The 12,182-nt window shown below is 43.8% G+C and overlaps 1 protein-coding gene across 2 annotated transcripts in view; it reads right to left on the reverse strand.

Moving 5' to 3' along the window:
• RGL1 (ral guanine nucleotide dissociation stimulator like 1) overlaps positions 1-12,182 on the reverse strand; it is a 225,283-nt gene that overhangs the window by 82,389 nt on the left and 130,712 nt on the right. For both annotated transcript variants that reach the window (XM_024552741.3, XM_053915560.2), the window contains one exon: positions 5,656-5,864. In XM_024552741.3, coding sequence (XP_024408509.2) covers positions 5,656-5,864 — 209 coding nt within the window. The remainder of the gene's footprint in view (positions 1-5,655; positions 5,865-12,182) is intronic.

Below are 12,182 nucleotides of genomic sequence, written 5' to 3' on the forward strand. Positions count from 1 at the left end.
TATTTATCGTTAGACAAATCATTCATAAGCACGCACCGCCAGGTAACAGTCCTTGCTCAGGCTGAGGCAGTGACCCGGACAGACATGGTTCCGAGCAGGGGAGACGGCCGGGGAAGAGCAAGATAAACCAGAAAGGTCATTTCAAAGAGGAGTAAGTGTCATGAAGAAAGAAAAGCCAATGGTAATCTCTTCAGCATTTAATATTTGCCAGCCACTATACTGAGAACTTTATATCATCAAGGTTAGTAACCCTACAGAGAAGGGTTAGGTTTCATTCTCGCGCAACAGATTGGGGAAACTGAGGCTGGCAAACTAAAGCAACTTGGCCGGTGACGCAGAGCGTGTAAGGGGCACAGCACTGGAACCCTATTCGCTTCCTGACTCCCAAGCCCACGCTCTTAACCATGACACTCTTCGTGTCCCATGTGACTCGAAGAAAGACGGGAAAACTGCTTTCTCCCCATACAGTACCCTAAAACTCTGAAAGAAAAAGGGAGCCTTAGTTGGGCCTTATGACAGAATCCATGGAAATAAATAAATGTTTTCATTTCCTCATTTTATTTTCCATCAGCTCTTCTCCATGGAGGTGTCTTCGCCAGCAAGGGCAGCTCCTGTTCTCGTGGGCTACTGGTGCGTTTTACGTAGCAAGGTGCTACCACGCTGGGGGTCCTGGAGCATGGATTTAAGATCGGCAAGCCCAAAGAGGTACCGTATTTGCATAAATCCTCCCAAGCGTTCTCATATCCTAGCCTCCAAGAGGACTCCTCGTTTGGAGGGAGTAGACTGAGGTCAGGGGACGCGGCCTGAGCACATCAAATACACAGAAACACTCCAGATGCACAGGCCCAACCGTGACAAATCATGGCAGGGGATACGATTTGCTGGAAAAGAGCTTCCAGGTCGGAAAGCCGTAGGTCTGAACTCCAGCTCTGCCCCTGACTGATTGAATGCTTCCGTGTCTCAATCATTGCATCTGCAGACCGGGGAGTAATGTCACTAAACTAAGTGAGATAGTGTCTATGAAAACGCCTGGCAAGCAAACACGGGAAGAAGAAACAAGTTCAAAGGCCCACTGACTGAGTCTCCTCTCCGTGACCTCAGAGAGCAAATTCAAGCCAGACTGGTTTTAAAGCATAATGTTTATGGATGGCTTCAGCCTTAATCCCCTGCAGAAGCCCTTCACTGGGAGACCTCACTTGGAATGAAGGGCCCTTTCAGATTATCGCTCAGTCCTTTCCTGGCTGTGGCCTGAGGGCCTCGGTGATTTAGCAAAAGTTTCTAGAGACCTCGTTCACCCCTGTTCTGCTTGCTCTGGGCATTTTGCTTTTGTCTGCTATCAGAGATGCAGATCAGAGAGAGAGAATGATCGAGAAATATCCCCAAAGCAGCTAATGTGACAGCTGTCTGAAGAAAAATACAAATATTTGGACAAACATTTCTTGGTTCTCAGTGAGGCTCAGTAGCTGAGTTAGGTTTCCCCTTAAGTTTGACATTGGGTGTTTTCAGTGGAAACTTATTCCCTTACCCTTTTTAATGGTATGGTGGGAAGAATATGTTTTTTAAGTGGAATGTATGTTTAAAGTTAGAGAAGATAAAAATCTCAAAGCCCCAACACAAACAGCTAAACCACAATTCAAAAACTTTCATGGAGGCTGAAAGGAAGCCAGCGAGCCCTGGATTAACTCTGAGCCTGGTAAGAAGACAGAAAGCAGGATTCCTTGTGAATTGCTGATCACCCCAAGTACAGAAGAAAGCAAACACAGGGAATTAGCCACGTGGGACTTTAAACCACCGTCTGCTGGTCAAACACAAAGGCGCCTACTGGCAGGATGAAAAAAAAAAAACTATAAAAAGATTTTTTTAAAAATCACAGAAAGCAAACAGTGCCACAGGAGAAAAGCCACATGATTGGAAGTCTTAAGGAAAATCAAAGCTTGACTTCAAATAGGCTTTTCTCCAGAGGGAAATAAATACTACAGCATCTGCCTCCAATCCATTCTTGACTGGTTAGGATTAGCACATCCTACAACAACTTCTCAATGTCGATTTCGCAGAAGATAAGCAATCTACTATTATGAAACCAAGAGACATTATTTTAAAAATTACACCAGGGACTCACAAACAAGTCTACCATAATTTCCTAACAGTGAAATAGTACATGAAGCTTATCTTCATAAAAAGTAAGTTCACACCACTTAACTGCTTACCTCCCCATTATAGACATTAAAACCCCACGAAACCAATTTAAGAATCCAGTGTTGCACAGAATCTGCATTTTGGCCAAAACAAAACAAAGATTAACATCTGGTCACAAGATCTCAGCGTGAGTAGGAAATGGAGTGAGGATAAAATATTCATGTTAAAGTTTGTACATGTCTGGACAACTCCAAATTTCTGCAGAGGGAGCAAAGTAAATGGGATTTGTTTCTCTGAACTTCTGCAGAACATGTTAGAGTTTCATTTTTATACCACCTTAAGTGGTTGTCTAGTTTTGTAAATGGAAACCTTATCTTTTTCAGTAAAATATTAGGTTCTCAGGGTGGATCCAGGTTTTGCGGGGTCAGCATATAGAATCTGAAGGATCCTCTCTAAGAAAGAGAATACAAAATTATGACTATAAATTATGTAGAGGGTATCGCAAGTGAGGGTCCCCGGAGGTGAACTATCAGCAGCTTCCCAGTAAGCTCACCCCAAGGGTGAGAACCAACCGAGCCTTCTATTTCTGCCTCATCCACACGGTGCCCCACAGCGCTGGGCAGTTTGTAGGCGCTCAGTGCTTGTTGATTCCACTCCCCTCAGAAGCAAAAGCAAACACCCTAAGAGATTAAATTCAAGGCCATCCAAGTAGTTCAAGATAAACCTTGACCCTTCATTCAATGATTCCTGAAATAACAGCTTGAATTAAAGGTAATCTGAATTCATATTGATGTTATTTAATAACTGTCATCCAGTTAATACTCTAAAAATCCAAAAATGCCTGTGATAGGGAGACAAAGAGAAGCCTTTTTAAAGTGATCACATAAGAGGTGGATGCGCCGGAGTCATAGACTAAACACTCGAGTTCCTGTGTGCGTGGCTGCTTTCTGGGATGAACAGCTGGAACTCACACGGGCTCCGTCCCTGACTGAGCCCCTCTGTGGCCTGTGACCAATGGGGTGACCCAGGTGTAGGAGAGGTCACCCACTCCAAAATAAACTTGCAGGAGTTTCTGATGTGTTGACCTGTTTCCTCATACTACCTGCCAACAGCTAGCATACTGCAGCCTTCTTATAAATAGGAAAGAGCAAAGAGAAAATTCACGAAATTCTTCAGGTTCTATTTATAGGTGAGAGGTATTATACAAGCAAACAAACTATGAAAGAAATGACTCACTGATCCCACAGATTTATACTCCAGGCTTAATATTTTAAGTACTGCTATGCAAAAATCTACAGGGCTTCCTAAGTCCAGAGTTATTTATCATAGCCAGATCAACGTATGGTGAAGGAGAGGCGTTTTCCCGCCTCCGAATACACAGAACACACGATCCAAATGATTTCACTCTGTATGTATCCAGGAGGAAAATACCTCAAGAAAAACCCACTGTTATTAATAATCTTATTCACACTGGAATAGAATTTGATGATTAAAAGGCCTTTCCTAAGACTGATATAACTGCATAAAAAACATTTAAATGTCTTCATAATAAGAATATTAATAAAAAATCTTTCAAACCCAAGGGATAAATTAGGAAAAATATTTCCAACATATAATAAGCAAAAAACCAATTTTGTTAACATACAAAGAGTTATAATTAGGGCGTCAATAATTAGATGATGGTAATCCAAGATAAACATAAGGATATGAAAAGGCAGTTCACAGAAACACAGATGCCCTGTGAGAATTTTAAAGAACGCTAAACCTCACTCATATCCATAAAAAGCACGTGTTTAAAAGCAATGAGCTGGTTTTCAGAGGACAGGTCGTGGAGGGGATGGTGTCGGCGGTGGACCGGGCCAGGGTGGAGGGAAATGAGGGAAGAGCCGCTCCCCACTCCACACAAGAGACTGGTTGGCGAGGCTTCCTGGGAGCAACTCTATGACACCCTTCATGTTTTAAAATGCTCGTATATTTTGGCCTGTTCATCTCTCTTCTATGAAATTAGCCTACAGAATTCTCAAACAGGTACTCGGAAGATACATAGTCACAGATGCTCTTTGCAGCATTGTTGAAAACTTTAAAAAAAAAACAAATTAAAAAAACTGGAGAGACCTAACTGTCTATTCGTAGAATAATCAATTCGGTAAGTACTAGAAAGCCACTGAAAGGAATATGGTACATCTACCTCCGCGAGCTGACTTTGAAATAACAATGGTGCATGTTTCTGGAGCTTTCAAAATGCCAGCTGCTGTTCCAATAGGCCCTTTACATATGTTAATTCCCTTGAGGAATAAAAAAAATCTCCAAGAAACACAGATAAGGAAAAACTAGTATAGAACAGACTGTGTACTATGATTCTACTTATGTCATATTTAAGTATATAACTATCTGTAGTAAATAGCCCACACATGATACACAAAGGTACACATATGTATATGTACATATGCCCAGAAAAATTGGGGGAGAATACAAAAGGCATGGTATGCAGGGATCACCCAGGAACAGTGAGACTGGGAAATGGGACTTGCGGAAAAGGAAATTTTCCCCAATATGTGTTATCTGCCTAATTAGATTATGGTCTCTTTAATTTTTTTTCTTTCTACTTCTGTATATTTTTTAAACCTAGGGAAAGCTACTTGGGAAAAGGCCGCCATCTGAGGAAACATTCACGTTCTTTTTATACCCTCCTCTAGCATAACAATCCTCAACGTGACGGCACATGACTGTCAATTCTTTTTTAGAAATCTAGTTAAAAATCAGTATTCGACAACTCCAAGAGAAACATCCCATCTCATTTCCTTTCTTATATGGGAAACCCCAGAATATAAGGATCTGGAGGAGAACTCTCATGGTTCTAAAACAACTGTCTGGCTTATTTTTTGAAAGACAAAGTTTAATTATAAATAAGGCAAAAATACAGAGGGAAGTAGAACTATCGGCATGGGAATTACGACGCTCACCGCTCTACTACGCGTAACGTGTGACTTCACGACACACACCGAGGATCAGATTCACGTGCGTACCCACGAAGCAGCCCATACCTGGCGATTGTTGGTGTTCGTTATTGTCATCTTTACAGCCCCCACTCACTAGCTGCTTCCTGTGGATTCAACACTGAGCTCCACACTTAACACATGTCAGCATATTCAATTCTCACAACAACCCAGTGAGATTTTTGGTTAATTATCTCCTGGAATTAACATAAAATTATAAAAACATGGATAAAATCTTAGGCTGGCACATAGTAACTGAAATCTAAAATCAACTGAGTCTCGGTTTATGGCCTGTACCAGTATTCCCGGCTCCTTTACAGATCTTCACTGAGCTATCTTTATCAGGCATAGACCAAACGGTGGCTCCTGAGCGGTCTCCGTGCCCTTTGATCTACGCCTTCCCCTCAAACCTTCCTCACACACGTGTCTCAGCACACCTGGTGCAGGTAATCCAGGACCTCGTCCCTCACTCTGCAAACAGCCCCACACTTCTGTCACCTCTCACCCGCCTTTAGGTTCTTACCTGTCCAGCAGTAGTCCCAATACTTCTTTAGTGGAGGCAAAGCCTCTGTACGTCGACAGGAAGATGCTGATGTAGGTGAAGTCATTGTCCCCGAAAGCTGTCAGCAGGTTCTCCACGAGCTTCTCCAAGGTGCCAGCTTTTATGGTCCGAATCTTGCAGGTCTCGTACTGACTGACTGTGTGTCCTGGAGGGAGCTGGTCCCCTTCAACCTGCACAATAAACGCATGATTATGACCAGGAGAAAGGGCTCGCTAAAATACAGCCGAAAACACTGAAACTGTTGAATCAGAGCCTGCCATGTTCTCCCTTGTCTTAGCTAATTTCCTTACCAGTCACGTAAGGCCGTCCCTCACCTGTGAGTGTAGTAGAGTGGGGTGGTTGGTGGGGGGGCAGGGTGGTTTCCCTTCCTGTCTAGAGATAGAGGTTTTACTTCCTCGGGTTACATTTGCTTCTTCTATTCACCATCCTATCAAGAACTAGGTTGCTGGCGCATTTTATCAAGGGCGTTTTGTATGACCCCAGGATGCAGTTTAGCAAATGTGATCCATCATTTCCTTTGTATTGTCCCATGGTAAGTTTTCAAACTCCTCCTTCTTTTTATTGTTATTACTGTTTGCATTCAATACTATTTTGTATTAGTTTCAGGTGTACAAACTGTTCCCTCAGATAATCCAAGTGCCTGCCTGGCACTATGCATAGTTATTACAATATTGTTAACTATATTCCGTATGCTTTACCTTAAACCCCCACACCCGTTTTGTAACTACCAATTGGTGCTTCTTAATCCCATCATCATATTTCACCCAGCCTCAAACACGCCTCCTCTCTGGTCTCCATCAGTTTGTTCTCTGTATCTATAAGTATGTCCAAACTCTTTCTTAAAGACAGCTCCTTGAGTGGCGTGCTGGAGCTGACTCGCACTGGCTTTGGACAGCCGATTGCTAAATTTTTAGGATTTTTGAGCCATCTGATTTCACGTTGATCTCTTGAGAAATCAGCCCTGGTAGGCACGTGTTCACCATGGAAATCTAAGGAGACCTGACCAGGCTCTGGTGTTTTTCAGTCCGCAGAAGGCAACACACTGTCTTACTTAGCATCATCGGCAATCAGCACAGTTGACTGAGGGGTAGCTGTACCAAGCAGCAGCCCTGGGCTGACCTCGGGCAGTAATGGAAAGGGTAGGTGGGTGAGCACGTGACTTCTTCCTTTTGGAGACTTGCAATGTACAAGGGAAGACATTTGTTCAAGAGAAGCAGCAGCAGGCTGTCACATGAAAATGAAACTGTGAATAATATGGGCAAGTATAACTGCACCTTGGAGGCATACCATAATACTTAAAGAGGAATTAGTGATGAAGTCTGTAAAGCTTAAAAACTGAGTATGAAGGAAGAGAAGTAGATGGAAGAGAAATATGGGTATGCCTTACATTCTGCAACAAATCTGTGCTAATCAAATTATATAGAGACACAGTGTTCAAAGTTTAACTTGTCCTTCACAGGCACTAGGGAAGATCACCTACCCAGAGAATCTTTTACTAAAGCGAGTAATCATTCTGAGTGATGCTAAGGATCACCAGACAATTTCTCTGAGTTGTGGGTTTGAATTGTTTTATATCAAATTCTTCTAAATTGAAATAGTCAGACGTGCAAATTCCAGAAGAAGGGTGGAGAAGAGAGAACGGAATCTCTGAGTGACGACACGTGCTTACTAAGTGGCAGCCTGCTTTCTCTTCCCCTTGCCGGTCAGAAGTTAAAGCACTGGGAGGCAGTCAGCAGGCGGGACTGCCTTCTGAAAAACCAAGTCGTGGCAACCGCTGTCAGCAGGGCATAAGAAGAGCTTAATGTCGCCAGGTCTACCTGCTCACGGGAATTCATATGAACACGCCAGCTTATGTGCTGGCTGACTTTCTGTCTTTATTTAATTTTGAACGATATTTTTAGTTTACTAAAAAGAGGGACCTGATTAGGCAAATACCATATGTTCCCTGAGGCCTGCTGACTCAGGCCAAGGCCTCGTGACTGCTCTTTATCACTCTAGATGTAGCTTCAGAGCAGGCCTAACAGTGCCCAGCTGTCTCCCCAGCGTTTACCTTAACCAGAAACAATAAATGAAAAAGATATATTGTTTTAGAGCCTAATTACATTCTTACCTACTTGGCCCAGTACTGCCCTACATGTCCTGTGAAACACTAGTTCCAAGTCAAAAGGCGCCGTGGTCAAGCTGGGGAACTACAGAGTTCAAGTCCAATGCACTACTTTACTTCAGAGCTGCTTCAAGTCTTTAATATGCTAACACGTGATGAGACCCCAGGAGAAGGGTTTGATATGACATTTGCAAATGAACTTTGTTCTCACAGGGTCGTGCAGACCGCTAGACTGAACAAAGTTTGGGAAATGTTCTTTTTTTATCTTCTAACATCTCTCTCTCTTTCATCTCTTTCTTAATACCAACATTTAGGGATGTTTTGTGTGTTTTATTTCATCATTTCAAATGGCCTAGTCAAAATACTCACTAGCCTGACAATGTTAAAAAGTGATAGTCAAAGAATATACTTCAAGGTCAAATGTTAACAACAGCAACAAAAGGAACAGCTTCTCGGGATGCAGGAATATTCGGGCTTCAGTTTTCTAGATCAAGCTTCCTTACTTATGACAACGAACAGTTTTGTAACTTAATGATTCTTATTTTACTCACAATGCAAATTCTAATTTAAAACTAAATCTTTTCTTATTGCAAGTCATAACTATTTAAAAGAGCTAATTTTTCACTGATCATTGATGTGGCCAAAAATTCAAACACAGAGAAAAATGCTTGTCAAAAGACCTGATGAAGAGGGTCCCTTTTCCTGCCAGAAAGCAGATTTGGCAGGAAGCCACCTTCTCCCCTGGGAATGGAATCACGTCGCCCATTAACCCAGTCGCTTCTTTTCAGTCCGTCTTTTCCTCTGGAAAAAAATCTCAATGTGCGTGCCCGATCCCCACAAGTCCCTTAACGGTTTTTGTTCCTCGGTGTTTGGATCTGCACGTTAGGAAGAACCGGGTTTGAGCTAACGGGATGGCTAATAAAAAACTGAATATTTCAATTTAAAAAATCCTTCCCTAAGGGCAATGAGTGAGCATCAATGGCGATATCATGAGATGAAGCACAGGAATTGCCCCGGTGCCAAAAATCACTCCCCCCAGAATTAACAATGTGTGCTGGGGTGTCAGGGCCTCGCCCAGCGCCCTCTTCTGCACGTCTGCTAAGCACCCTCACATTCACTTGCTATAGCAAGGGAAGGATCAGGTTTTTGAAGACGGGTCCTAATTTACCAGCATTCAAGTACATTTTCAGAATGAAAGACAAAAATAAAAGTGATCTGCCCATTACTTAAATTATTGTGAAATAAAATTATACAAAAGCGAAACACAAAAATACACTCTGCCTTATGGTCAGACTGGAGAAACTAAAATTTCGGTTTCATTTTTGTAGCAAAATATTCAAAAGCGACATGACCCTTTTAAGGAGGCTTTAGGATCTTTTTGTATGTATTATCTCAATGCCTTTGAGTTCCAGTTTAAAAGAGAAGTGGCAGGGAGGCAGGCAGAGAGGCTTGGCAGACAAGGGTTTAATCACCCAGACTGAGAGGCAGGGCGAGGAGGCCGAGCCTGCCCTCCGGGTCAGCACGCTAACAGGAAACAGCTCAATCTGGATCTAATCAGCGCCTGTCGCTTTCCTGACAAGATCGTGATACTAAGGCCGCAAAAATGTTTCATGACTGTTTCTGGCCAATCTTTCGGCCATTATTTTTCAGCTTTCCCTAAGAAAATGTGTCTGACTCCTGAGGGGTAAACATCTAGAACTCCGCCCAGCCGCCCTAGCCATGGAATGCTCATCAGTATCAATTCTGGCGTGAGAGGGACAAGAGAAAGGGAATGTGAGAGATGAAATGTGCCACATTTCAATTCTGTTTCCAGTCACGGAGAAATACACTCTTTCGTCATCTAAAACATAAACTGTTAACAAGTCGGGTGTTTCCATTTCGAAAAGAAGAAGGTCCTTCATTCAAAATAATACACAGTCGTCTGATACTTGAGCGGGGGCGTGCTACATAAGCAATCGCATTCGCCCAGAGACAGTATGAAGTCCTTCTCCAAGTCACACTCCGCCCTCGCTGTTCCAGTCGTAACTCACTGAGAAAACCTAAAACCCACACCCAGGGTTTCATAGACTTCAGGAAGGTACCCGCTGCTATCTCTACGTGCACCTCAGAACACAAAGGTGCCTTTTATACTCCCCTTTCAAATGCCCTACAACCACCGTCTAAGAACAACAAGGAACCACACATAGTATAGGAGTACCAGGAGGTGACTCACAAATACGCCCTGCTCACCTGTCCACAGCACACACCTGTACACAGAAACAATGTCCTGGCTATGCAAAGAAATAACACATGTACGTAAGAGCATATGGAAGAGCGTCATGCAAAGCCAGTACACGCCTGAATACAGAGAGATGTTTACACATGGGACAATCAGACAGGGAAGGCGTAGTCTGCAAAACCTTAAAGCATGGGATGTCAAGCTCAATGCCAGCTTCTGCACTGTGTGAACTTCTGCTTTGGGTGTGAACTCACTTTTTTGCTAGGTTAGGTCTGCCAGGAGGCCCAGGTAAATCTTAATTTCAGGTAAATAATGAATCATCGAATAATTTGGGGGCAGAAGTATGTCCCACACAGTACTTAGGACCTACTCGTACTGAAAAAATTTATTGTTTATCTGAATTTCAAATTTAACTTGGCATCCTGTGTTTTTATTTGGCAAGGCTGGCAACCCCAGGCGAAATGCATGCAAAGGGCAGAGAATGGATCTCCCGTTCATTTATTCATCTGCTTATTCAGCCACACATTAAGTCAACAGTACTTTGTGCCGGGCACTGGGTAAGGCACAGTACGGATACAAAGGTAAACAGAATGTAGTTCTGACACCCAAGTTGTTCAGTATGGTGGAGGAAGAAGACAAAGACACCATTAAAATGCCATGTGAGTAAAATGGCAGAGAAATAGGCAGATATCAAGGAAGAACCAGGAGGGACCCAGGAGAGAGGCTGCATCAGAAAAGGATTCCTGAGAAGGTGAGGCTTGCCTTGGATTTTAAATCATGTGTGGGAGTTAACAACGCTGGGAGGGTGTAGCAGGCAGAGAGGCCAGCACAAAGGTGTGAAGAGGAAAAGAGGTGTGAAGTGGGGAATCGGGGAGCCATGAGACAAAGGGAGTGACAGCTTGGTTAGAGACTTTGCGGGGTACCAGCACCTGGTGGTAGAAGGAGTCAGATCGAATCCTGTGGAGCTCAGCCTCCCCCTCCTGTAGGTTTAAGCATGGTCATGGAAGTCACAGTGAGGACGATGGATTTGACGGGAGGTTTTAAAATTGAGAAAGTCGGTGGGGAAGTTGTTGATACTCCAGATGAGCAACGGTAAGTGCCTTAACTTGTGTGACGGTAGTAGGGATAGAGAAAGTGGTGGGCAGGGGCCATGTGTAGGGAATATCCAGGAACTGGCAAGACTTCATGATTAAGAGGATGAAGATGAGGGAAGAGAAAGAATAGGGAATCTTTCCCTAATTTCAAGCTGTGGCTGACAGGAAAGATAATGGCGCCACCCAGGAAGGGAGGCGAGATTTTTATAGGACAGAGGCACTAAATTCTACTTTAGAAATGTAGAACTTGAAGTACCCCTGGGATGTTCCAACAGGCAGTTAGAATCTAAAAGGTGGGCAGTGTGTGTGGATCAGGAAGAGCCGTGGGCCGAGGGCAGCCCCTGAAAGAGTACCAAAACCAAGAGGGTCCCAAGAATAAAGTGTCAAGCACTAGAAGAAGCACCTGTGTGTGTGGCAAATTCACACATCGCCTGATCTGGGGCAGCCTTTCTGGGCAGAGAACCCTGAAGAAATCACTACGAGATTCATATATGTGCCAACATATAGACCTTCCAACTAATTATGCAAACAGATCTAGGGGTCGCCAGCAGCGTGCGGGAGCCAGCCGCGCGATGTGCACACTCCGCATCTCACCTCCTCGGTCAATGACATCACGCTGGTATCGTGAATTTGGCCATGGTGGAAATTTACACCACGGAAATCAGCAAATTGGCTGTAAGTCAGGACTTCTGTTCTACAGAGCTGATCTGTCAGCACACCAGGGCCCAGGGGTCCCTCTCAGATCATGTCGATGGTAAACACAAGCGAGATCTTCCTTCTGGTTGAACACTTTCCTCATTCTGTGTCTGCCCCAGGGAAGGGATTTGTGTTGTCACTACGATAAGGTCCTCACAGAAGATGGAAAGTGTGCCTCCGAACCAGGAAGGAAACAGAGATGTGCGGGAGGGGGAGGTTCAGGAGCACGTGCTTAACAAATGAATGTGCTCTGAAAACATTATGAGATCCCGAAGAGTTGGCTTTGCCTGAAGCCACACGCTGGAATGCGGTCAGGTCTCAATGAAGGGCAGCCTTCGACCTCAGGAAAATGCTAAAGGAGCTGCAATGATAAACC

Source organism: Desmodus rotundus, chromosome 12, assembly GCF_022682495.2.
Source record: "Desmodus rotundus isolate HL8 chromosome 12, HLdesRot8A.1, whole genome shotgun sequence".
NCBI lineage: Eukaryota > Metazoa > Chordata > Mammalia > Chiroptera > Phyllostomidae > Desmodus > Desmodus rotundus.